The 26,701-nt window shown below is 56.9% G+C and overlaps 1 long non-coding RNA gene and 1 gene segment (V, D, J or C); both read left to right on the forward strand.

The window, feature by feature from the left end:
• Window positions 1–26,701, forward strand: part of LOC102185461 — a 133,371-nt gene that overhangs the window by 106,115 nt on the left and 555 nt on the right. Inside the window, 3 exon segments of the C gene segment in view lie at window positions 3,128–3,421; window positions 26,206–26,244; window positions 26,379–26,699. Of these exon segments, the coding sequence occupies window positions 3,223–3,421; window positions 26,206–26,244; window positions 26,379–26,699 (559 nt within the window).
• Window positions 5,975–8,442, forward strand: LOC106503980. Its single transcript, XR_001919842.1, has 2 exons — window positions 5,975–6,117; window positions 7,291–8,442. It is a non-coding gene; the product is annotated as an uncharacterized LOC106503980 (long non-coding RNA).

Raw genomic sequence — 26,701 nt, forward strand, 5'->3', positions numbered from 1 at the left:
GGTGCTTTAGGGGAGCAGGTATAGCTTGAGAGGGTGAGCAGGGGCTGGGAGGGCAGGGGGATGCCCTGGTGCTTTGGGGGAGCAGGTACAGCCTGTGAGGGTGAGCAAGGAGCTGGGAGGACAGTTGGGGCCCCTGGTGCTTTGGGGGAGCAGGTACAGCCTGTGAGGGTGAGCAAGGGGCTGGGAGGACAGGGGAGCCCCTGGTGCTTTGGGGGAGCAGGTACAGCCTGTGAGGGTGAGCAAGGGGTTGGGAGGACAGGGGGAGCCCCTGGTGCTTTGGGGGAGCAGGTACAGCTTCGGAGGGTGAGCAAGGGACTGGGAGGACAGTGGGGGCCCCTGGTGCTTTGGGGGAGCAGGTACAGCCTGTGAGGGTGAGCAGGGCCTGGGAGGACAGGGGGTGTCCCTGGTGCTCTGGGGGAGCAGGTACAGCCTGTGAGGGTGAGCAAGGAGCTGGGAGGGCAGGGGGAGCCCCTGGTGCTTCGGGGGAGCAGGTACAGCTTGAGAGGGTGAGCAAGGGCCTGGGAGGACAGGGGAGCCCCTGGTGCTTTGGGGGAGCAGGTACAGCCTGTGAGGGTGAGCAGGGGCTCAGAGGGCAGGGGGGGGCCCTGGTGCTTTGGGGGAGCAGGTAGAGCCTGTAAGGGTGAGCAGGGGCTGGGAGGACAGGGGGAGCCCCTGGTGCTTTCGGGGAGCAGGTACAGCCTGTAAGGGTGAGCAGGGACTGGGAGGACAGGGAGGGGCCCTGGTGCCTTGGGTGAGCAGGTACAGCCTGTGAGGGTGAGAAGGAGCTGGGAGGACAGTGGGGGCCCCTGGTGCTTTGGGGGAGCAGGTACAGGCTGTGAGGGTGAGCAGAGGCTGGGAGGGTAGGGGAGATGGCCTGGTGCTTTGCGGGGGCAGGTACAGCCTGTGAGGGTGAGCAGGGGCTGGGAGGACGGGGGGGCCCCTGGTGCCTTGGGTGAGCAGGTAGAGCCTGTGAGGGTGAGCAGGGGCTGGGAGGGTGGGGAGATGGCCTGGTGCTTTGCGGGGGCAGGTACAGCCTCTGAGGGTGAGCAGGGGCTGGGAGGACAGGGGGTGTCCCTGGTGCTTTAGGGGAGCAGGTATAGCTTGAGAGGGTGAGCAGGGGCTGGGAGGGCAGGGGGATGCCCTGGTGCTTTGGGGGAGCAGGTACAGCCTGTGAGGGTGAGCAAGGAGCTGGGAGGACAGTTGGGGCCCCTGGTGCTTTGGGGGAGCAGGTACAGCCTGTGAGGGTGAGCAGGGGCTGGGAGGACGGGGGGGCCCCTGGTGCCTTGGGTGAGCAGGTAGAGCCTGTGAGGGTGAGCAGGGGCTGGGAGGGTGGGGAGATGGCCTGGTGCTTTGCGGGGGCAGGTACAGCCTCTGAGGGTGAGCAGGGGCTGGGAGGACAGGGGGTGTCCCTGGTGCTTTAGGGGAGCAGATACAGCTTGAGAGGGTGAGCAGGGGCTGGGAGGGCAGGGGGATGCCCTGGTGCTTTGGGGGAGCAGATACAGCCTGTGAGGGTGAGCAGGGGCTGGGAGGACAGTGGGGGCCCCTGGTACTTTGCAGGAGTGTGTACAGCCTCTCAGTGTGATTAGGAGGTTGGGAGGCCAGGGGGCGCCCCTACTGCTTTGGGGGAGCTGGTACAGCTTATGTGGGTGAGCAGGGGGCTGAGAAAGCAGGGGCTATCTCAAGAGCTTTCAGGGAGCAGGTATAGGTTATGAGAGTGAGCAGGGGCTGGGAGGACAGGGTGAGCCCCTTGTGCTTTGGGGAAACAGCCACAGATTATGAGGGTGAGCAGGGGGCTGAAAGTAAGGGGGTGTGCCTGGTGCTTTGGGGGAGCAGGTGCAGCTTGTGAGGGTGAACAGGGGGCTGGGAAAGCAGGGGGTATCTCAAGAGCTTTAGGGGAGCAGGTCGTGCTTCTGCGGATGAGCAGGGGGCTAGGAGGGCAGAGGGAGCCCTTGGTGTTTTGGGGGAGCAGGTACAGCTTGTGAGGGTAACCAGGGGGCTGGGAGGACATGGGGTGCCCCTGGAGATTTGGAGGAGCAGGTACAGCTTGAGGGGGAGCAGGAGGCTGGGAGGACAGGAGGTGCTCCTGTTGCTTTGTGGGAACAGGTGCAGCTTGTGGGTGAGCAGGTGCTGAGAGCACAGGAAGTGCCCTTGGAGATTTGAGGGAGCAGGTACAGCTTCTGGGGATAAGCAGGGGGCTGGGAGTTCAGGGAGCTCTCCCAGGGTATTAGGGGGGCAGACAAAGATGGTGCAGCTGAGCAGGCGCTGGGATGTCACGCCCCTGCCGAGGACCTCAGTTGACCGTGTGTGTGCTCAGCACACCAGTAGGAAAGGGTCTAGGGTGCAAGCGGCCGTTTGTGCTATGGGGCCAGATTCAGGGACACTGGGCAGTGCAGGCCCTGCAGAGAAGATGGGCGCAAGAGCACAGCCGTCCAGAGCTGAGTCCAAAGGGCTGAGACAGGGGTGTGGGTGGTGGACGAGGGCGAGGAGCGGGCGTCAGGGAGCAAGGACACAGCGCTGGGAGAGCCCCGGCCACAGCTGGTGAGGCGGAGGGCTGAGACAGGGGTGTGGGCCTCCCCTCAAGCTGACGGGGGTGCTGTTTGGTGGAGGGTCTGCGTGAAGAACAAAGCAAGGAGGAGCAAAGACCCGAGAGGAAGGGATCTGAGGCTGCAGGGAAGGGGCGACCTGAGGGCACCGGGTGGGCTGCACTTCCTGGGCCGAGGGTCCGCCTGTCCCAGCAGCCTGTGTGGCTGAGGAGCCAAGGTAGGGCCGGACTTGGCATGGTGTACTTGATAGGGCGGTGCGAGGGGGCAAGGAAATACAGGGCGCCCTCTCAGCAGTCAGACAGGCTGCAGGCCCAGGGAGCTGACCAGCCTGGGGGAGCAGGGGCCATGGGTCAGGCCAGGCTCCAACAGGAGGGAAGGGGCCCTGGGCTCTAATCCAGGAGGCCACACTCACCGACCCAAGCTGTGTCCAGGCATCCCAGCTGCAGCACACAGAGCCGGGTGGCCCCCACGCCGGGCAGTCGTCAGACCCTGGAAGCAGATGGTGGCTGGGCTCAGAGGTGCCCCAGGCCTGGGCGCCTGAGGTCCTGCTGGACCCTGCATTCACCCAGCCTCCTCTCTCACAGCCTCCACCACACCCCCGAAAGTCTACCCTCTGACTTCTTGCTGCGGGGACACGTCCAGCTCCATCGTGACCCTGGGCTGCCTGGTCTCCAGCTATATGCCCGAGCCGGTGACCGTGACCTGGAACTCGGGTGCCCTGACCAGCGGCGTGCACACCTTCCCGGCCGTCCTGCAGTCCTCCGGGCTCTACTCTCTCAGCAGCATGGTGACCGTGCCGGCCAGCACCTCAGGAGCCCAGACCTTCATCTGCAACGTAGCCCACCCGGCCAGCAGCACCAAGGTGGACAAGCGTGTTGGTGAGAAGACGACCCCGGGGGAGGGTGTCCACTCCAGGAGACCAGGGCCAGCCCCTCTGCCCTAAGCCCAGCCCATGGCTTCCTGCCCCTGGTAACCCCCAATCTGCTCTCTCAGCAGAGCCTAGATGCGAGGACCCATGCAAACATTGCCGATGCCCACGTAAGTCACCCAGTCTCACCATCAACCCTGGACGTGGTCAGGGTCTGGGAGGGCCACAGGCGAGGATGTGGGGCCAAGAGGAAGTCTGCCCAGGGGCTGACACCTGTTATGTCTTCCCCAAAGCCCCTGAGCTCCCCGGAGGACCGTCTGTCTTCATCTTCCCCCCGAAACCGAAGGACACCCTTACAATCTCTGGAAAGCCCGAGGTCACGTGTGTGGTGGTGGACGTGGGCCAGGACGACCCCGAGGTGCAGTTCTCCTGGTTCGTGGACAACGTGGAGGTGCACACGGCCAGGACAAAGCCGAGAGAGGAGCAGTTCAACAGCACCTTCCGCGTGGTCAGCGCCCTGCCCATCCAGCACCAAGACTGGACAGGAGGGAAGGAGTTCAAGTGCAAGGTCCACAACGAAGGCCTCCCGGCCCCCATCGTGAGGACCATCTCCAGGACCAAAGGTGGGCCAGGTGGGCGGGCCCAGGAGGGTCCCGTGGGCCAATCAGAGTGATTTCTGTGCTAACAGGCTTGCCTGTCCCCACAGGGCAGGCCCGGGAGCCGCAGGTGTACGTCCTGGCCCCACCCCAGGAAGAGCTCAGCAAAAGCACGCTCAGCGTCACCTGCCTCGTCACCGGCTTCTACCCAGACTACATCGCCGTGGAGTGGCAGAGAAATGGGCAGCCCGAGTCGGAGGACAAGTACGGCACGACCACATCCCAGCTGGACGCCGACGGCTCCTACTTCCTGTACAGCAGGCTCAGGGTGAACAAGAGCAGCTGGCAGGAAGGAGACACCTACGCGTGTGTGGTGATGCACGAGGCTCTGCACAATCACTACACACAGAAGTCCATCTCTAAGCCTCCGGGTAAATGAGCCACACGCCCCCGCACCAGCAAGCCCTCCCCCAGCCCGCCCTCCCCGGGCTCCAGGTCCAGCCAGGACGCCCTAGCCCCTCCCTCTGTGCATGCCTCCTGGGCCGCCATGAATAAAGCACCCAGGCCGCCCTGGGACCCTGCAACGCTGTGCTGGTTCTTTCCGAGGCAGAGCCCTGGTGACCGCCAGGCCTGCGGGGGGCGGGCTGAGCCCACTCTGGGCCGCTTGGTTCAGCATCTGTGGGGGCGCTGACCCCTCTCCGGGCCAGACACACAGTGAGTGGGTCCGGCAGGCCACCTGGGGGCTGCCCGAGGCCTCGGAGGGGCTTGGCCAGAGGCGCAGCTCCACGGCCCCCTCCAGCCACCACATTCTGGGCCGGACTCTGGGCAGGAACGGGGGAAGCCCCCGAGACCTCAGAGATTGAGGCCCAACGCTTCCCGCCTCTGCTCCAGCCCACGCCGTGGGCCAGGGCCGCGTCCTTGTCCCCAGGCCCCTGTTCCTGGTTGCCCTGAGTCCGTGTGTCCACTCTGGGCCTGCCTGGAGCCAGAGTGGCCTGGGGGGTGGCCCTGCTTCACCCTCAGGCTCCCGAGGTCAGGCGTCATCCTCGTCGGCCAGGAGGCTCTGCCTGGCTCTCTCTGCCCGGGGCCAGGCCTGTGCGCCCGTGGGGAGGTCGTCCCTGTGCCTGAAAGGGCCCAGGCTGGGAGCCCTGAACGTCCAGGGCAGGGACCTAGCTGCTCCCTGGGACACTGAGCCCAGAGCCACAGACACCAAGCCCCAGCCCCGCACGCACACGAGACAGCCCACACCCAGCCTCCTCCACACGCACTCAGGCGTCCACCTGCACACAAGCACGCTTCACCCCCATCACTCACCCACACGCCTGCACACACTCAGGTCTCGAACTCGGGGACCCATGGGGTGACCCCACGGGCCCAGACCCAGAGCTGGGTCTCGTGAGCCCTCCCTGTGGACACCAGCTGGTCCCCATCCTCCAGCGCCCTTGGGCTGCTCAGCGGCCCTTTCCCACACTGACCACACTGACCAGGTCAGACATCCTTCCTCGCCTCCCCTGGGGCACCCACGCCCCTCCCTCATAGGCTGAGATCCCCCTTCAGCCCCTCGTCCTGGCACCCTCACCCCTCGGGCACAGGGACACAGCCCGGCACTGTCTGCCCTCCCTCCCGGGGACAGGGCTCAGGCACGTGCGCTCTGCTGAGCCTCCCGGCTCCAGGCCTGGCCCCCAGGGCAGAGGAGGCCAGGAACTGAGCCTCTGTCCTGCGGGGAGGTGGGGTCAGGGCCCCAGCTCAGGGCACAGCTCAGGATGGGAGCAGGACCCCACAGGCCAGGCCCAGACAGTGGCCAGGGCTGGAGGGCTGGGGCTGGGGCCCAGAGACTGACCTCAGGTGACCCCTGCCCGGCCCATGGGGGATCACACCGCCTTCCCCCCCGGCCGCAGAGGGAGCCCTGCCCCGAAGCCCCGATGACCCCGCCCAGCCCCCCGTGGGCAGACACAGCACTGACCCCCCTCCCTGTGCAGATCTGCTGCTGGAGGAGGAGAGCTGTGCGGACGCCCAGGACGGGGAGCTGGACGGGCTCTGGACGACTATCTCCATCTTCATCACGCTCTTCCTGCTCAGCGTCTGCTACAGCGCCACCGTGACCCTCTTCAAGGTGGGGGCCCACCCTCTGTCCCCAGGGTCCCCGCAGAGTCCCTCCCTGCCCCTCCCTGCCCCTCACTGTCCCTCCCTGTCCACTCCCTGCCCCTCCCTGCCCCTCCCTACCCCTCCCTGTCCTTCTCTATCTGTTCGTTTTCCCTTCACCGTATCCTTGAGACAGATTGGGGTCATTTCAGAGGGCTTCTGAAGAGTTTCTGTACCACATGCCTCCCTTCATGTCAGTTGGGAGAATTTAGCAAGGGTGGAGTGCTAGCTGAGAAATGAGTTTTTAGACGAGGAGGCTTGTGACGCTTACGAGCGGTAATGGGGCGCTGCTGCTCCCTGAGAACTTCGTGGACACCGGTTTCCATCGAAGGAGAAGTGGGGAAGGGAAAACGCCTTCTTGGTCTCTCTTGAGTATATGTCGCGTTTTGGTCATCAGTTCCTCCCCCAGTTAGGCTAGAGGAGTTTACTTTTCCCTCTCGATGGTCAGGTCAGGACTGTCATAGACTCCGGAAAATATTTTAGGTCTCCGTACAATGAGGGTCTTTCATTTTAGAAGTCACCTTCCTGTAAATGCTTGCTTTTTGTGTGCAGAGAGCCTGTATTAGCTCAGGGGTCCTCAGCTCACTGAGCTCACAGGGCAGGATGTGGGCTCAGGCCGTCGTGGGCTCAGGCCGTCGTGGGCTCAGGCCGTCGTTGCCTCACTGTTCGGGAGCGCATCTCCGGCTGCTGTTGCACAGTTTCGTTGCTAAGCAAGACTGCTTAGTCTTGTGGTTAAACCAACCTGCTTTCTCGAGTAATTGTTAATTTACAGGAGTTTCCTGTGTTTTTCAACTTATAACCCCCAGTCAGGTAGCTCTCTAATCACCTATTCTGCCCTTCATTTCCTCCCTATCGGTCTCAGCAACCCATCACTGCCATCACTGTCCTTAAACTGTCCCCTAACTGACCAGACTGTCCCTCAGTGTCCCCTCAGAGTCACCTCCCTATCACTTCACTGTCCCTCACTGTCCCTCAGTGTCCCTCTCTGTCCCTCACTGTCCCTCTCTGTCCATCTCTGCCCCTCTCTGTCCCTCTCTGTCCATCTCTGCCCCTCTCTGCCCCTCACTGCTCCTCACTGCCCTGGGGGAGGCCCGCATCGAGGTGTCTCTGCTCACCCCGTCCCCCACCCCGTTCCCCCCGCCAGGTGAAGTGGATCTTCTCATCAGTGGTGGAGCTGAAGAGGACCATCGTCCCCGACTACAGAAATATGATCGGGCAGGGCGCCTAGAGCTCCTGTGAGCAGAGTCCAGGGTGGCCACAGAACCATCTGGACAGCGTCCATTATTTCGAGCATCAACCTGCACCAGGCCTGCTCCTTCACGCTCTGACCCAGCGACCTCTGACCTCTTGGCCAGCCTTGCCCGCATCTCTACCCGCAGGCCTCATGGTCACCAAAACCTGCCCCCATCCCCGGAGACCCGAGTGGACAGCAGGCGTAGACCCCACCGAGCTGATGGACGCTGAGGGCCTCTGGGAAGCCTGCAAGACACCAGTGGGCTGCGAGTCCCCCACGAGGAACACACACGTCGGAGTTCAGCTCTGCCTGGAGGAGCAGGAGGCTGGGTCCAGGGCAGTCTACACAGGGCACCCGCATCTTGCCCAGGCCTGGATCCAGACCGCAGGTCCCTGGGGGAGGAAGCTGAGTCCCCACACCCTATGCACAGGGCCCAGCCCCCGCATCTTACCCAGGCCTGGATCCAGACCACAGGTCCCCGGGGGAGGCCCCTGTGTCAGATCCCTGGGAACAGCTGTCCTGCAGGGGCCCAGCCTCCCAGCAGGCAAGCTCCTGGGAGGACCACTACCGGTCACTCAGGTCACCTCCACCGAGGACGCTGCTGGGAGCAGGGCCTGGGCCCACAGAGGCCGCAGGAGCGCCGGTGGGGAAGGGGTGACGTCCCGCCAACGGGCCGCCTGGAGACGGGCCTGGTGACCGGTTCCCAGTGGACAGAGCTGCAGGGGCTCCCAGGACACAGGACGGCAGGGCAGCCAGTCCATCCGGTGGCCAACAGCCTGACACTCCCCCAGGAGCTCGGCCTGCACCGAGAGCGGGGGTGAGAGGTGAGACCAGAGACCCACAGAGGCCCAGCCCCGGGCCCCGGGCCCACCCCGCCTCTCGGGACAGACTCTCCCGTCGTTGCAGAAATGTGCACGGGCTTCTCTGGATGGGAGGCGCTGCCCCAGGACTGGAAGGACCACAGCCTGGGGCTTGGGAAGCTTCTGCTGCGCAATGCGGTAGCCTGCTCTTTGCTGTCTCTTTATCTCTTTAACGACAATAAAGCGTCTTGACTTCACCCAGCTCACCGGCCAGTCTCCGTATGTTGACACACCTTCTCCCTTTGAGGAGTCCACAGCCCGGCTGCCCCACCCCCACTGGCCCCGGGCTTCCTGCCCCCACCACCTGCACCCAGGGTCCCTGGTCCCATCCCTACCTGACTCATGGGTGCCTGACCCCCACCCACGACCCGCCCCTAGGGCTCCACTCCGCCTCCCAGGCAGAGGCCAGCCTGGCACCAGGGGAGCCACAGACAAGTGCCCCGTGTTGGGTGGTCAGCACAGGAGGCTGTAACAAACACCGCAGGGGGCTTGGACCACAGGCGTCACCACTCACACCCTGGAGCCTGGGACCCCGGATCCAGGAGCACAGGGCCGGCTCCTGCTGAGGCCTGTCTCCGTGGGGTGTAGATGCCGTGTCCTCACGGGCACACCTCTCTGTGCCTGTCTCTGTCCTCACCTCCTCTTAGAGGGTCTCCAGTCAGACTGGACAAGGGCCCACCCTGGGATCCCAGCTCACCCTCATCACCTCTTCAGAGACGCCGCCTCCAAAAGCAGTGACGTTTGAGGTCTGGGGGTCAGGGCTGCAAGATTTGAATTTGGGGTCACAGTTCTGCCCCAAACAGGCTGGTTGGTGCCGGAAACCCAGAGCAGGAGGGGACCAGTGAAAGCAGGCCAGGAGGGGCAGCTGGGGGAGGGATGTCAAAGGGACCTGGTTCAGTGCTCAGGACACACTGGTCAGTGAGCAGGACCTCAGAGGGCGCTGGGGACACTGTGCTCAGCCTGGGCTGCACGGAGGTAATGGCTGTGCCACAGGAAAAGCGGGATGGGCCCAGGGCTCCTGAGAGGGACCAGGAAGGGTGGCCGCCTGCATGCGATGAGGCCTCTGTGTCCACCAGCCGGCCTGGATGCAGGATGCAGTCAAGACTCCATCCTCACAGACACCGGGGACCGAGGAGACTGGACCCTCCCCAAGGGCGGAGGAGGGTCCTGCTCAGGGACAGCTCCAAGAAGGCGGCCAGGGCCTGGGAGGGTGCTGGCCGTGCTGGGCTCTCTCCGGAGGGCATTTTCAGGGAGCTGGGTCATAGTGGAGAGGTGCCTGGTCAGCTGGGGGCCATGCTAGTGTTTTTCCAAACCTTTCAGGGGTCAGAGAGGACCTGCCACTGGACAGCCTTGGTCCTTGCCTGCTTTGTCAAGAAAGAATTCAGATGAGGTGGCAGAAGGTAAAACTGAAAAGTATGTTAAAAAAGAAAAGTACACGTGGAAAGACACCAGGGAAAACTCGAGAGAGCGCCCCACGTCCGGGAAGTTTGGCGGTTTAGTCGTTAAGTCATGGCCAACGCTTGGGGCCCCAGGGACTCTAGCCTGCCAGGCTCCTCTGTCCATGGGATTTCCCAGGCAAGAATGCAGGCAAGAATGGGTTGCCATTCCCTTCTCCAGAGGATCCTGCCAACCCAGGAATCAAACCCAGGTCTCCTGTATTGTAGGCAGATTCTTTAAGAATTGAGCTACAGGGGGTGGCAGTGTTCCGGATCTTTGTCTGCCTTCAAGCCAGTCATCTTGCTTTGCCCACAGCTGCCCGCAGGCTAATTTGTCTCAGGACCCTCCCCTGGGTGTGCACCGGCCCTCAGCCAAGCTGGATCTCAAAGCGAAGTTCCGGGAGGAGCAAGACTCATTACGGCCTGGCGTTATTCCCTGGCTTTTGACCCACAAGGAAACTTTCCGCACCTGTGTAGAATCTCACATGTCCCCAGAAGGAGCAGAGATCCCTTAATTCTTTACTCAAACATGGTTTGGTCCCTCTTTGTCGACTGTTGCCATGACTATTTCCTTAACATCTTTACAAGAGACAAAGACAGCCTATTCACCCTCTTTTTACCAATGCTGTAAAGAACACTATTGCATAGGAACCTGGAATGTTAGGGCCAAGAATCAAGTGGTCAGCAAGGAGACAGCAAGAGTGAACATCAACTTATTAGGAATCAGTGAACTAAAATGGATGGGAATGGGCAAATTTAAATCAGATGACTATTACATCTACTACTGTGGGCAAGAATACCTTATACTAAATGGAGTAGCCCTCATACTCAATGAAAGAGTCTGAAATGCAGTACTTGGATGCAATCTCAAAAAAAAAAAAAGCAGAATGATTTCAGTTCATTTCTAAGGCAAACAATTCAACACTACAGTAACCCAAGTCTATGCCTCGACCATCAGTGCCAGAAAGGCTGATGTCGAGTGGCTGGAGACCTACAGGGCCTTCTAGAACTGACACCCAGAACAGATGTCCTTTTCATCATAGGGGACTGGAGTGCAAACGTGGAAAGTCAAGAGTTAGCTGGAGTGACAGTTAAGTTTGACCTTGGAGCACAAAGAGAAGCAGGGAAAAGGCTAACAGAATTTTGCCAAGAGAACAACACGCTGGTCAAGCAAACACCCTCTTCCAAGAACACAAGAGATGACTCTAAACACGAACATCACCAGGCGGTCATACCAAAATCTAACTGATTATACTCTTTGCAGCTGAAGACAGAAAAGCTCTATAAAGCCAAAAAACAAACAAAAAAAAAAAACAAAAAACAAGACCTGGAGATGACTGTGGCTCAGATCATGAACTCTTTATTTCAAAATTCAGGCTTAAATTGAAAAAAGTAAAGAAAACCACAAGACCATTCAGGTCTGACCTAAATCAAAAGCCTTATGATTAAACAGTGGAGATGACACACACATTCAAGGGGTTAGATCCGGTAGACTGAGAGCGTGAAGAACTACGGATGGAAGCTCATAACACGGTCGGGGGGTGGTGACCAAGACCACCCCAAAGAGGAGAGATGCGAGAAGGCCAAGCGGCGGTCTGAAGAGGCCCCACACACCACTGAGAAGAGAAGGGGGGTGAGGGGCAGAGGAGAAAGGGAAGATGCGCCCGACTCAGCGCAGAGCCCGCGGGGAGGCCGGAGAGCCTCCTCGAGTGAGCAGTGCGAGGAGATAGAGGGAGACAACAGGGTACGGCAGGCTAGAGACCTCTTCAAGAAAACTGGAGCAACCAGGGCAATAGCTCACGCAAAGACGGGCGCAACAAGAGACGGAAGTTGTGTGGGCCTAACAGAAGCACGAGCGGTTAGGAAGAGGCGGCAAGAAGACACAGAAGAGCTGCGCAAAAAGGCCTCTGCTGTTGTTCAGGAGCCAAGTCATGCCCAGCTCTTTGTGACACCACAAACTGCAGCACGCCAGGCTTCCCTGTCCTTCACTGTCTGGGAGTTTGCTCAGACTCACGTCCACTGAGTAAGTAAGGCCATCCAACCGTCTCACCCTCTGTCGCCCCCTTCTTCTCCTGCCCTCAGTCTTTCCCAGCACTGAGTCCGCTCTTCGCATCAGGTGACCAGAGTATTGGAACTTCAACATCAGTCATTCCAATGAATATTCAGGGTTGACTTCCTTTAGGATTGATTGATTTGATCTCCTTGCTGGGCACGGGACTCTTAAGAGTCTTCTCCAGCAACACAATTCAAAAGCATCCATTCTTCAGTGCTCAACCTTCTCTATGGTCCAACTTTCATATCAGTACATGACTACTGGGAAAAAAAAGTCTTAATGACCCGGATAACCATGATGGTGTGATCACTCACCTAGAGCCAGACAGCCTGAGAATGAAGTCAAGCAGGCCTTGGGAAGCATCGCTATGAACAAAGCTAGTGGAGTTCCAGCTGAGCTAATTCAAATCCTAAAAGATGGCACCATTAGTGCTGCACTCAATATGCCAGCAAATTTAGAAAGCTCAACAGTAGTCACAGGCCTGGAAAAGGTCAGTTTTCATTCCAATTCCAAAGAAAGGCAAAGCCAAAGAATGTTCGATCATACAGGTGCACTCATTTCACAACTAGTTAGGTTAGACCGCAAATCCTTCTAGCCAGGCTTCAGTAGTAGTGAACAGAGAACTCCCAGATGTGCAGTCTGGATTCAGAAAAGGCAGAGGAGCCAGAGATTAAATTGCCAACATCCGCTGGACCATAGAAAAAGCAAGGGAATTCCAGAAAAACATATACTTCTGCTTCACTGACTGTGCTAAAGCCTTTGACTCTGTGGATCACAGCAATCTTTGGAAAATTCTTAAGGAGATGGAAATACCAGACCTCCTTACCTGCCTCCTGAGAAACCTGTACGCAGGTCAAGAGACAACAGGTAGACCTAGACAGGAAACAACAGCCTGCTTCGAAATTGGGAAAGGAGAACATCAAAGCTGTGTGTTCTCACCCTGCTTATTTAACTTCTATGCAGAGTACCTCGTGCACACTGCTGGGCCGGAGGAAACACAAGCTGGAATCCAGATCGCCAGGAGATATATCAGCTACCTCAGGTATGCAGATGACACCACCCTGACGGCAGAAAGTGAAGAGGAGCTAAAGAGCCTCTTGATGAGGGTGACAGAGGAGAGTGAAAAAGCTGGCTTCAGATTCAACATTCAAAACACAAAGGTCATGGTATCCGGTCCCATCACTTCACGGCAAACAGATGGGGGAGAAATGGAGACCAAGGCAGACTTTGCTTCATTTTTCTTGGGCTCTGAGATCACTTTGGCCAGTGACTACAGGCATGAAATTAGAAGATGCTTGCTCCTTGGAAGAGAAGCTATAACAAACCTACTCACTGTTCAGTTGCTCAGTCGTGCCTGACTCTCTAACCCCATGGACTACAGCACACCAGACTTCCCTGTCCTTCACTGTCTCCAGGAGTTTCTCAACTCATGTCCGCTGAGTCGAGCATGCCATTCAATCATCTCATCCTCTGTGGCCCCATCTCCTCCTGCCCTCAATCTTTCTCAGCATCACTGTCTTTTCCAATGAGTTAGCTCTTCACATCATCTGTCCAAAGTATTGGAGCTTCAGCATAAATCCTTCCAATGAATATTTAAGGTTGGTTTCCTTTAGGATTGACTGGTTTGATCTCCTTGTTTCCAAGGGACTCTCAAGAGTCTGCTTCAGCACCACGGGTCACTCAGCCTTCTGCATGGCCCAACACTCACATCCATATATGACTACTGGAAAAACCACAGCTTTGATTAGATGGATCTTTGTTGGCAAGGTGGTGTCTCTGTTTTTTAATATGCTGTATAGGTTTGTCACAGCTTTCCTTCCAAGGAGCAAGCCTCTTTTATTTCCACGGCTGCAGTCGCCATTCACAGTGATTTTGGAGCCCAAGAAAATAAAGTCCTCAGTGTTTCTGTTTTCCCACCTATATTTGTCATGAAGTGATGGGGCCAGATGCCATGATCTTGTTTTCTTTCAATGCTGACTTTTAAGCCAGGTTTTTCACTGCGCTATGATCCTCATCGAGAGGCTCTTTAGTTCCTCCTCACATTCTGCCATTAGAGAGGTGGTGTTTACATATTTGAGGTTAAGCCCCTGATGTTTCTCCTGGCAATCTTGATTCCAGCTTGAGCTTCATTCAGCCTGCTGTTTTACCTGACGTACTCTGCGTGGAAGTTAAGTAAGCAGGGTGACAATATACTGCCTTGGTGTTCTCTTTTCCCCATTTTGAAGCAGTTTGCTGTTCCCTGTTCAGTCCTAACTGTTGCTTCTTGGCCAGGATGTGGGTTTCCTGAGAGGCAGGTAGGGTGGTCTGGTATCCCCATCTCTTTCAGAATTTTCCACAGTTTATTGTGATCCACACAGTCAGAGGCTTTGGCATAGCCAATAAAGCAGAAGTAGATGGTTTTCTGGAACTCTCTTGCTTTTTCAATGATCCAATGGATGTTGGCAATTTGATCTCTGGTTTCTCTGCCTTTTCTAAATCCAGCTTGAACATCTGGAAGTTCTCGGTTCATGTATTGCTGAAGCCTGGCTTGGAGAATTCTGAGCATTACTTTACTAGCATGTGAGATGAGTGCAATTGTGCAGTAGTTTGAGCATTCTTTGGCATTGCCTTTCTTTGGGATTGGAATGAAAATGGACCTTTTCCAGTCCTGTGGCCACTGCTGAGTTTTCCAAATTTGCTGGCATATTGAGTGCAGCACTTTCACAGCACCATCTTTCAGGATTTGAAATAGCTCAACTGGAATTCTATCACCTCCACTAGCTTTGTTCGTAGTGATGCTTCCTAAGGCCCACTTGACTTCCACTCCAGGATGTCTGGCTCTAGGTGAGTGACCACAACATAATGGTTATGTGGGTCATGAAGATCTTTTTTGTAGAGTTCTTCTGTGCATTCTTGCCACCTCTCCTTAATATCTTCTGCTTCTGTTAGGTCCAGACCATTTCTGTCCTTTATCGAGCCCATCTTTGCATGAAATGTTCCCTTGGTATCTCTAATTTTCTTGAGAAGATCTCTAGTCTTTCCCATTCTATTGTTTTCCTCTATTTCTTTGCATTGATCGCTGAGGCAGGCTTTCTGATCTCTCCTTGCTATTCTTTGGAACTTGTCATTCAGTTGGGTATATCTTTCCTTTTCTCCTTTGCCTTTTGCTTCTCTTCTTTTCTCAGCTATTTGTAAGGCCTCCTCAGACAACCATTTTGCCTTTTTGCTTTACTTTTTCTTGGGGATGGTCTTGATCCTTGCCTCCTGTACAATGTCATGAGCCTCCATCCGTAGTTCTTCAGCCGCTCTGTCTATCAGATCTAAGCCCTTGAATCTATTTGTCACTTCCACTGTATAATTGTGAGGAAGTTGCTTTAGATCACACCTGAACAGTCTGGTGGGTTTCCCTACTTTCTTCAGTTTAAGCCTGAATTTTGCAATAAAGAGTTCATGATCGGAGCCACAGTCAGTTTCCAGTCTTGTTTTAGCTGACTGTATACAGCTTCTCCGTCTTCAGCTCTAAAGACTATAATTAATCTAATTTCAGTATTGACCATCTGATGACGTCCATGTGGATAGTTGTGACTTTTGTGTTTGGAAGAGGGTGCTCGCTATGCCCAGTGCATTCTCTTGGCAAAACTCTGTTAGCCTTTGCCCTGCTTCATTTGGTGCTTCAAGGCCAAACTTTCCTGTTGCTCCAGGTGTCTCTTGACTTCCTGTTTTGCACTCCAGTCTCCTGTGATGAAAAGGGCGTCTTTTTTTTGGTGTTAGTTCTCCAGCATCCTGTAGGTCTTCATAGTACCTACAACATCGGCTTCTCCAGCATTAGTGGTGGGGCATAGACTCGGATTCTGTGACACTGAATGGTTTCCCTTGGAAACGAAGACAGACCCTTCCATCATCTTTCAGCTTGCACCCAAGCACTGCATTTCAGACTCTTTTCTTGACTATGAGGGCTACTCCATTTCTTCTAAGGGATTCTTCCACACAGTAGTAGTTGTGATGTAGTGGACTACGTTCACCCATTCCGGTCCCTTCGGGTTCACTAGTTTCTAAAATATTGATGTTCACTCCTTCCATCTCCTGTTTGACCACTTCTAATTTACCTTGATTTATGGACCTAATTTTTCAGATTCCTGCGCAGTATTGTTCTTCACAGCGTCAGACTTTACATCCGTCACCAGTCACACCCACAGCTGGGTGTGGCTTTCGCTCTGGCTTGGCCTCTTCACTCTTTCTGGAGCTGTTTCTCTGCTCTTCTCCTGTAGCATATTGAGCGCCTTCCAACCTGGGGAGTTCGTCTTCCAGTGTCCTATCTTTTCGCCTTTTCGTATTGCTCATGGGGTTCTCAAGGCAAGTACGCCCCTTCTCCAGTGGACCACGTTCTGTCAGAACTCTCCACCATGACCCGTCCATCTTGGGCGGCCCTACACAGCATGGCTCATAGCTTCATTGAGTTAGACAAGGCAGTGATCCATGTGATCAGCTTGGCTCATTTTCTGTGACGGTGGTTTTTATTCTGTCTTGCCTCTGATGTATGCGGCTAAGAGGCTTGTGGAAGCTTCCTGGTGGGAGGGACTGGACGTGGGGGAATCTGGGTCTTGTTCTGATGGGCAGGGCCATGCTCAGCAAACATTTAATCCGATTTTCTGTTGATGGCTGGGGCTGGGTTCTCTCCCTGTATTTTAGTATGAGGCCAAACTGTGGTGGGGGTAATGGTTGTAATGGCGACCTCCTTCAAAAGGACTTTTGCCAGCAACCCCCGCGGCCCCCAGGACCTTGGTACTCAGTGCCCTTGATGCTGCGGCAGGCCACTGTAGCCCATGCCTCTGCCAGAGTCTCCTGGACACTCAGAGGAAAGTCTGGCTCCATCTCTTGTTGGGCCACCACTCCTTTCTCCTGGGTCCTGGTGAGCACAGAGTTTTGTCTGTGCCCTACAAGAGTTTGTTTCCCCAGTCCTGTGGAAGTTCTGTAATCAAATCCCACTGGCTTTCATAGCCAAGTTCCCTGGGGGTTCTCAGTCCCTTTGCTGATCCCAAGGCTGGGGAGTCTGCTGTGGGCCCAGGACTTCTGCCGCAGTGCAAGGACTCAATTCATATAACCCTTCTCCAGTCTGTGGGTCGGCTGCTCGGCGGCTTTATGGTGAGGCCAATGGTGACCTTCTCCAAGAGGGTTCAGGCCGCATGCAGCGCCTGCCAGATCCGCTGCACAGCGCCGTCCCCGCGGCAGCCACTGCTGGTCTGTGCCTCTGCAGGAGACACTCGAACACTCAGTGGCAGGTCAGGCTCACTCTCTCATGGGGTCTCTGGGTCCTGGTGTGCACAAGGTTTCGTATGAGCCCTCTGAGCGTCTCTGGCAGGTATGGGGTTTGATTCTAAACACAATTTTGCCCCTCCTACTGACTTTTGGGGCTTTTCCTTTGCCCTTGGATGTGGAGCATCTTTTTGGTGGGATCCAGCATTCCCCTGTCAACAGCTGTTCAGCAGCCAGTTGCAGTTTTGGAGTTCTCACACATCCTTCTAGACTGTCATCTTGAGACCCAAGCCATAGGAGGCTAGTAAGACAGGTGGTCCAGAGACTTCCAGCTCAGTCAGTTCAGTTGCTCAGTCGTGTCCGACTCTTTGCAACCCCATGAATTACAGCACGCCAGGCCTCCCTGTCCATCACCAACTCCCAGAGTTTACTCAAACTTATGTCCATCAAATCGGTGATGCCATCCAGCCATCTCATCCTCTGTCGTCCCCTTCTCTTCCTGCCCCCAATCCCTCCCAGCATCAAGGTCTTTTCCAATGAGTCAACTCTTCACATGAGGTGGCCAAAGTATTGGAGTTTCAGCTTTAGCATCAGTCCTTCCAATGAACACCAGGACTGATCTCCTTCAGAATGGACTGGTTGGATCTCCTTGCAGTCCAAGGGACTCTCAAGAGTCTTCTCCAACACCACAGTTCGAAAGCATCAATTCTTCGGTGCTCAGCCTTCTTCACAGTCCAACTCTCACATCCCTACATGACCACAGGAAACACCATAGCCTTGACTAGACGGACCTTTGTTGGCAAAGTAATGTCTCTGCTTTTTAATATGCTGTCTAGGTTGGTCATAACTTTCCTTCCAAGGAGTAAGTGTCTTTTAGTTTCATGACTGCAATCATGATCTGCAGTGATTTTGGAGCCCCAAAAAATACAGTCTGACACTGTTTCCACTGTTTCTGCATCTATTCCCCATGGGAATAGATGGGACCAGATGCCATGGTCTTAGTTTTCTGGATGTTGAGCTTTAAGCCAGCTTTTTCACTCTCCTCTTTCACTTTCATCAAGAGGCTCTTTAGTTCCTCTTCACTTTCTGCCATAAGGGTGGTGTCATCTGCATATCTGAGGTTATTGATACTTCTCCAGGCAATCTTGATTCCAGCCTGTGCTTCTTCCAGTCCAGCGTTTCTCATGATGTACTCTGCATATAAGTTACATAAGCAGAGTGACAATATACAGCCTTGATGTACTCCTTTTCCTATTTGGAACCAGTCTGTTGTTCCATGTCCAGTTCTAACTGTTGCTTCCTGACCTGCATATAGGTTTCTCAAGAGGCAGGTCAGGTGGTCTGGTATTCCCATCTCTTTCAGAATTTTCCACAGTTTATTGTGATCCACACAGTCAAAGGCTTTGGCATAGTCAATAAAGCAGAAATAGATGTTTTTCTGGAACTCTCTTGCTTTTTCAATGATCCAGCGGATTTTGGCAATTTGATCTCTGGTTCCTCTGCCTTTTCTAAAACCAGCTTGAACATCTGGAATTTCACGGTTCACATATAGTTACTATATAGTTACTACCTATATATAATAAGGTATAGTCCAGTAACAATACATTGAGTGGCCTGTCAATGAAATCTTTTCCAGAACCAGGAATGAGCATTCCTAGCACAGTGGGATGAAATGGTCATGAAATGCCCCCCAAAACTTGGTCAAATTCATGACCATGAAGGGACCCTGCCAGCTGGAAACTGGCACTTGCCAACTATCTCTACAGGATTGATTCATGAACCACTACAGCGCTGACCTTCAATACCCTCTGAAAGGAGTTCAGGGTGGAGATCAGCAAAGAGGATCTCTGTGCTCCAGGAAGACTGACAGATCAGGCCTTCAGATAGTCGGGTCTTCTCAGGTAAGGATGTCTATAAGCCCAGATTCTTTCAACTTCTCATACCTAGAAAAACACTAAAATCATTAATGGTGACATCTGTTTGGGCTATTCAGGAAAAAATTACAATTAGAAGTCGAGAGGGGAGCACTGTGGCTCAGACATCCAAGGTAATATTACGGGACACTATGGATGTGATTTGACACAGCTCCTTGCACTGCTGAGAGCTTCAGTTTTATGAGCTGCATCAGACTTGAGGCCATCAGCCATTCTCAAGACAACACCAGCTGGCAGCTGGTGGCTGAGCCTCACATTTTCAAAGTCTCATCTAGCACCTATTTCATTTGAGACAATGAAATTGCTTTAGTCCATATATTAGCATAAAGAAGAAACAAATAGTGCCTATTATTTATGTATTGATACCAAATTAAAGGTTAAAACCTGCTTAGATAAAACCAGACAACTGGCCACCTGGCTACAAGTCTCTTTGAAATACCAGGTCCAGACTAGGTCTCAGGCTTACTCTCTTGAGAAGAAACGAGACTGGTTTTGTCGACAACCTCCAGATTGTCCAACTACTTCTAACTGGACCTACTAAACCCACATGCATCACAGTGGGCTAATAAACAAGGACATTAGAAACGTGTCTGGCAAACGGCTCCATTCCTTTGAACAGGATGATCCAGGCTCTGACTCTGCGGCATCACAATCAAAACTCTTACCAAACATGACCGTCTTACTCCTGCCAGGCCCCTGGCTAAGTTCTTACTCCTACCCGAGCCCCTGGTCACAGTATATTTTTTTACTGACTTCTGATCCCGTCCTCATTTAATCCACATGCTCAGTCTGTTCTCTTCGAGCACTACAGTCTTCCAGGCAAGATGACAGTGATGCAGAGATTCCAGCAACTCATCGGAACAGATTCTTTCAAAATAACAGCAGAAGTCACCCTTGGCCCCTTAATAAAACAAGGCAGAAACTCTGTGACCCCCAGCTAGATGTCTGTGAACGCATGCCAACCTGAAGAAGCTACAGAAGACAGACCTTCACCCTTCATCTTCCAAATAAACATTTCTTGGGGTTCTCGTCTCTCAGAGGGATTTGAGGTAGTAGAGAAAAGAGCCCCAAGGCTGAGCAGGTGGAGTTTGCCAAGCACAGTAGGTGACTCCCTGACACTCCAAGGACAAAGCTAGTGGCAGGAGCTGAGCTCAGCTGGGACAGAGACGAGAGGGCCCCATCGATCAGACAGGGGAGCCTCCCCAACTGCACTTGTGCAGGAAGGTGCCTTGAGGGTCACAAGGTTGGGGGGGAGGCACCACCCCATAATAAATGTTATCAAACCTCCTGCTACCCACGCACTGCAATCTTTCTTGGTAAAAAGATCCACACGCATAAGGGCAGGGCCCAAGGACAGGTCAAATGTGAGGAAAGAGGTGAGATAATCAGCCAGAGGAGAACAAAACCCAGAACTGCCCCGTAGACATGAGTCAGTACACACGCGAGTCAACACACGCGAGTCAACACACACATGAGTCAACACACGTGAGTCAACACACACGCGAGTCAACACACGCGAGTCAACACACACATGAGTCAACACACGCGAGTCAACACACACATGAGTCAACACACTCGAGTCAACACACACATGAGTCAACACATACATGAGTCAACACACACGCGAGTCAACACACACATGAGTCAACACATACATGAGTCAACACACACGTGAGTCAACACACACATGAGTCAACACATATATGGGTCAACACACACGTGAGTCAACACACACAGGAGTCAACATACACATGAGTCTACATAGACAGGAGTCAACACAGACATGAATCAACATTGTCATCAGTCAATACAGACATGGGTCAACACACACATGAGTCAACACAGACATGAGTCAACACAGACGTGAGTCAACACACATGTGTGTATACATACATGTGAGTCAACATACACGTGAGTCTACACACACATGAGTCAACACAGACATGAACCAACATTGTCATGAGTCAATATAGACATGGGTCAACACACACACAAGTTAGCAACCTCTTCACTGCACTCCTCCCCATTAGGGAGGACGCCCGCACTCCTCCGCGTTAGGGAGGACGCCCGCACTCCTCCGCGTTAGGGAGGACGCCCACACCCTTTCTGTCCAGGCTGGTCTCTCTGCCTTGCTCTGCCTTGAATAAATAAGCCTCTTCTCTGCGTGCTTTCCGCATGCTGTGCTGTGTCTCTAATCATAAACTTCACACCTGTATTTACAGTGTTTGCCTCCTCGGAACATTCGCGCTTTCAAATGAGGCAAGAGCCAGGCGACCCTTCCTTCTAGTCCGCAGCCCCTGGTGCTCTAGCTGCTAGGACTCCGGGATTTCATCCAGGCTGTGCAGGTCCAATGCGAGGGCAGGGGAACTAAGCTCCTGCTTCAGGACTGCTCCCTGCTGTCTCTCTAAGGAAAAGACCTCCACCCACAGCACTTCCAGGGTAGGGCCTATGGTGTCTCCCAATCCCTACTGCTCTATTGATGGGACAGCCAGCGTGCACATGGGGTCTAGGGTGCCCTGCAGCATTTCACGGCACTAGGAACAGAGGGATCCTGTCGTCCACACGCAGGGAGGCCACTGTGCCCACAGCCAGTAGTGGAGGGGCTGCACCGTGTCTCTCAGTTCGACCATCACTTTGGGCCCCAGTGACCACCATGACTCTGCCAACAGACAACAGCTATGGCCAGAACAGCTGCCCTCTGACCGTAGATGCTGTTCCGGCCTCTGCCAGATATCAGAGCCATAGAAGAGGCAGGGGGAGGAGGTGGGCAGAGTCAGGACCCAGACAAGGACAGTGGTCTAGAGGGAAGCCCACGCGGGCTGGGGGCCCAGACCTGGCCCGAGGCTGGGCCACACACTGGGCACGACACCTCCCACAGGGCTGAAGAGGAGCCCACCAGGGCTGGGAGGCCTAGAGGGCACAAGCGAAGGGCCCAGACCCTGGGCTGTGGTGGTTCAACCAGGCATAATCCCAGCGGAAGGTGGAAAGCCGTGACGGCTGGGGTTCCCACTCCTCCCTTGGGTCCCAGAGCACTGCTCAAACCACCCCACTCACCCACAAGACGCAACTCGCCGCGTCTGGACTCCCCCAGGCCCTCTGAGGCAGAACCACGCAGAAGAAAAGGGAACCTCAGGAAGCAAGGCGTGCCAGCAGGTTTCAATCCACTTCTTAGTGTTTGGAGACTTGTGGGCAGGGCGTTCACACGTCGGGGGACTGGTGCCCGAGTCCCAGGGAGCAGGGCTGCAGACACAGCGCACAGATCCCAGCAGCACACGTGTCTGGGGCCAGAGCAGGGAAGGGGCCTGGAGCCCCGGGCTGCAGGGGAGCCCCCTGCACGGCCCCCTCCATGGGTGAGTGGGGACCCTGAGGGTGAGCACACAGGGACAGGAATGAGAGCCCTGGAGGGAGATCGGCCTCGGGACTCCCGGAGGGGCTGGAGCAGCCGAGTGGGCCTGGGGGAGGCAGCTGCCCCTAGTCACGGTGCGGGACGAGCGCGGGGACGGAACCCGGGCAGGGGGCACCGCACCAAGAGCGCTGCTGCCCGGGGCTGGGAAGCTCGTGGGGGCTGTGGGCCATCAAGGAGCAACACAGGCTGGAGACGGGAGGGGAGGGCTGCGCATGACCAGGGCCTCTGGAGGCCAGGGCTGGGTGGGCATGAGGACCAGCCAGGATGGAAGGAGGGTCTGATCTGAGGAGTAGGGAAGGGAGAGGACCCCAGGGCAGTGACGGCTCCTGGACAGGCCAGTGGAGCTGGCGTGGGTCCCAGGATAGGGCCACGTGCGGGGACTGTGGGTCCCGACTGGGCTGGGGCCGAAGGCAGTGGCAACGACTAGGGGCAGGGCTGCAGGGCCGGCCAGGCTCTGAGGCCACAGCGGGCAGCACAGGGCTGAGCCCACCGCCCCCCAGGACGCAGGGGGCTGACCAGAGCCCAGGGCCCTGAGGACCAGCAGCGGGAGCTGGAGAGAGGCAGGTGACCCGAAAACTGGAGGCAGCAAGGGGCCAGAGGAGGGTGTGGGTGCCAGGACAGAGAAGAGCGGAGAGCAAGGGCAGGACCTCCGCCAGGAGGGGCCCGGGCGGACAGAGCTCCTCCAGGGGAGGGCTGTCTGGAGGCCGCGTGGGCACCTGGCAAGTCCAGGGATGAGAGCTGAGCCCAGGAAATAAAGGGGTGAGGAGTGGAGCGGGGCAGGGGTGAGGGCTCCCAGAGGGGCCAGAGGGGCAGGAGAGGCTGAGGGGGCAGCCCAGGGACAGGGGGCAGTGAGGCTGCAAGTGAGCAGGGGCTTGGAGGGCAGGGGGGCCCCTGGAGATCTGGGGAAACAGGTGCAGCTTATGGGTGAGCAGGGTCTGGGAGGACAGGGTGTCTCCCTGGTGTTTGGGGGAACAAGTACAGCTTATGGGTGTTCAGGGGCTGGGAGAACAAGGGGTGTCCCTGGTGTTTGGGGGAGCAGGTACAGCTTATGGGTAAGCAAGCCTTGGAGGACTTGGTGTGCCCCTGGGGATTTGAGGGAGCAGGTACAGCTTGTGAGGGTGGGCTGGGGCTGGGAGAACAGGGTGTGTCCCTGGTGTTTGGGGGAGCAGGTACAGCTTGTGAGGGTGAGCAGGGCCTGGGAGGACAGGGGAAGCCCTGAGGATTTGGGGGGGTGGCTACAGCTTTTGGGAGTGAGCAGGGGCTGGGAGAGCAGGGAGAGCCCTGGGGCTTTGGGGGAGCAGGTACAGGTTATGAGGGTAAGCAGGGGTTAGGAGGGCAGGGGACCTCTGGTGTTTGGGGAAGCTGGTACAGCTTGTGAGGGTGGGCTGGGGCTGGGAGAACAGGGGGTGTCCCTGGTGTTTGGGGGAACAGGTACAGCTTATGAGTGAGCAGGCCTTGGAGGACTTGTTGTGCCCCTGGTGATTTGGGGGAGCAGGTACAGCTTGTGAGGGTGAGCAGAGGGCTAATAGGACTGGGGAAGCCCCTGGGTTTTGGGGGAGCAGGTACAGGTTGTGAGGGTGAGCCGGAGGCTGGAAGGGCAGGGGGCACCTAAGAGCTTCAGCAGAGCACGTAGCGCTTCTGAGGTGAGCAGGGGGCTGAAAGGACAGGGGCGACCCCAGAGCTTTGGCTGAGCAGGCATGGCTCGTGAAGGCGGGCAGGGGCCTGGGAGGACGGGGGAGCCCCCCAGAGCTTTGGGGGGTCGGGTACAGCTGTAGGGGTGAGCAGGGGCCGGGGAGGACGGGGGAGCCCCCCAGAGCTTTGGGGGCTCGGGTACAGCTGTAGGGGTGAGCAGGGGCCGGGGAGGAGGGGGAGCCCCCCAGAGCTTTGGGGGGTCAGGTACAGCTGTAGGGGTGAGCAGGGGCCGGGGAGGACGGTGGAGCCCCCAGAGCTTTGGGGGGTCGGGTAGAGTTGTAGGGGTGAGTAGGGGCCGGGGAGGACAGGGGACGCCTGGCACTCAGGGGGCAGGTAGGGCTTCTAGGGGTGAAAGGGGCAGGGAGGGCAGGGGACTCTCTGGGGTGTCTGAGGGGAGAAGGTGGTGATTGCGCAGGTGACCCGGGCTCTGGGAACGAGCAGCTGGCCGGCTAGTGCTGAAGTCGGAGGCAGAGGGTCTGAGCTAAAGGGAGCCCTTTTGCTGCAGGGTCGGGGATAGCAAGGCCAAGTGCAGAGGAAAATGAAGGATGCTCTGGCCTGAAGTGGGAGGGCTTCCCGATGAGAGCAGGTGGCCTCCATTCACAGGCCCAGGGTTCCCATTGTGTTGCAGCCATCTGTGGGGACTCAGGGTGGATGGGGTCGGCCAAGGCAAGGGGCAGCTGCCAAGACAGTGGACAAGGCTGGGACTACATGAGGCTCTTCCTCGAGGTCTCAGACGGGCAGGGGCCCGGGGAGCTGACCAGGCTCTTCCTCGAGGTCTCAGATGAGGCTGCAGGCCCACGGAGCTGACCAGGCTCTAGGGACAGCTCGGCCGGGGTCTGGGGCCCAGGTAGCTAACCAGACTCTTCTTCGAGGTCTCAGATGAGGCTGCAGGCCCACGGAGCTGACCAGGGTCTAGGGACAGCCCGGTTAGACGGGCTGGGGCCCGTAGAGCCACTCAGTGCTGGAGGTGCGGGCAGGGCCCAAGCAAGGCCCCCACAGTGCTGAGCGTGGGGTGCACCCAGGAAGATCAGGGCCTGGAGGGTCTGGTGAGGAGGAGCCGGGCAGCCAGGAGCGTGGAGCAGGGGCCAAGGGCCAATCATGGGAACCAGGTGAAGGACGGGGCCAGAGACACACCTTTGGGAGCCTGGTTGGACCAGGGTTGGGAGGGGACAATCAAGGAGGAGAACTCAGAGACAGGGTCCAGGATCAGGGCTGGGACATGAGCCCAGAGCGCCTGTGCACAGAGCTGGCCCCAAAGTCACCGGCCTGCAGGCCTGAGGCCAGGCCGGACGGGGGCTGGCGGCAGAGCAGGATGAGGGGGCAGGCTCCTCCAGGCTGAGGGAGCAGGGGCCACCAGAAGGGCCAGGCGCCCAGAGGAGGGAAGGGGCCCTGGGCTCTAGTCCAGGAGGCCACACTCACCGACCCAAGCTGTGTCCAGGCATCCCAGCTGCAGCACACAGAGCCGGGTGGCCCCCACGCCGGGCAGTCGTCAGACCCTGGAAGCAGATGGTGGCTGGGCTCAGAGGTGCCCCACGCCTGGGCACCTGAGGTCCTGCTGGACCCTGCATTCACCCAGCCTCCTCTCTCACAGCCTCCACCACACCCCCGAAAGTCTACCCTCTGGCATCCAGCTGCGGGGACACGTCCAGCTCCACCGTGACCCTGGGCTGCCTGGTCTCCAGCTATATGCCCGAGCCGGTGACCGTGACCTGGAACTCGGGTGCCCTGACCAGCGGCGTGCGCACCTTCCCGGCCGTCCTGCAGTCCTCCGGGCTCTATTCTCTCAGCAGCATGGTGACCGTGCCGGCCAGCACCTCAGGAGCCCAGACCTTCATCTGCAACGTAGCCCACCCGGCCAGCAGCACCAGGGTGGACAAGCGTGTTGGTGAGAAGACGACCCCAGGGGAGGGTGTCCACTCCAGGAGACCAGGGTCAGCCCCTCTGCCTGCAGGGACCCCACCCCCAGGGGTGCTGTGAACCAGGCCCAGCGTGTCAGGGGAGGCCCTGTCTCTCTCCTGATGGTCTCGCAGGCTTGGGGAGGGGGTCGTCTGGAGTTTCCACCAGGTCCAGGGTGGCTGCAGGCTGGTCGATGTCCACACACCTGGACCCACAGAGACAGGCCCTGGGCTCAGACCTGCCAAAACCCATCCCTGCCCTAAGCCCAGCCCATGGCTTCCTGCCCCTGGTAACCCCCAGTCTGCTCTCTCTGCAGGGATCTCCAGTGACTACTGCAAGTGTCCCAAACAGCCTTGTAAGTCGGGAAAACTTTTCTCCATCCAGCAGATGGGGACAGCACCAGGAGGACTCAGGGTGTGGGGGTGGAGGGGGACGGCTGCCTTAGATAAGTGAGACCCCGATGCTAATCTGCCATGCCTCCGCCGTCAGGCGTGAGGGGACCGTCTGTCTTCATCTTCCCCCCGAAACCCAAGGACAGCCTCATGATCACAGGAACGCCCGAGGTCACGTGTGTGGTGGTGGACGTGGGCCAGGACGACCCCGAGGTGCAGTTCTCCTGGTTCGTGGACAACGTGGAGGTGCACACGGCCAGGACAAAGCCGAGAGAGGAGCAGTTCAACAGCACCTTCCGCGTGGTCAGCGCCCTGCCCATCCAGCACGACCACTGGACTGGAGGGAAGGAGTTCAAGTGCAAGGTCAACAACAAAGCCCTCCCGGCCCCCATCGTGAGGACCATCTCCAGGGACAAAGGT

This window comes from Capra hircus, chromosome 21 (assembly GCF_001704415.2).
Source record: "Capra hircus breed San Clemente chromosome 21, ASM170441v1, whole genome shotgun sequence".
In the NCBI taxonomy this organism is placed as follows: domain Eukaryota; kingdom Metazoa; phylum Chordata; class Mammalia; order Artiodactyla; family Bovidae; genus Capra; species Capra hircus.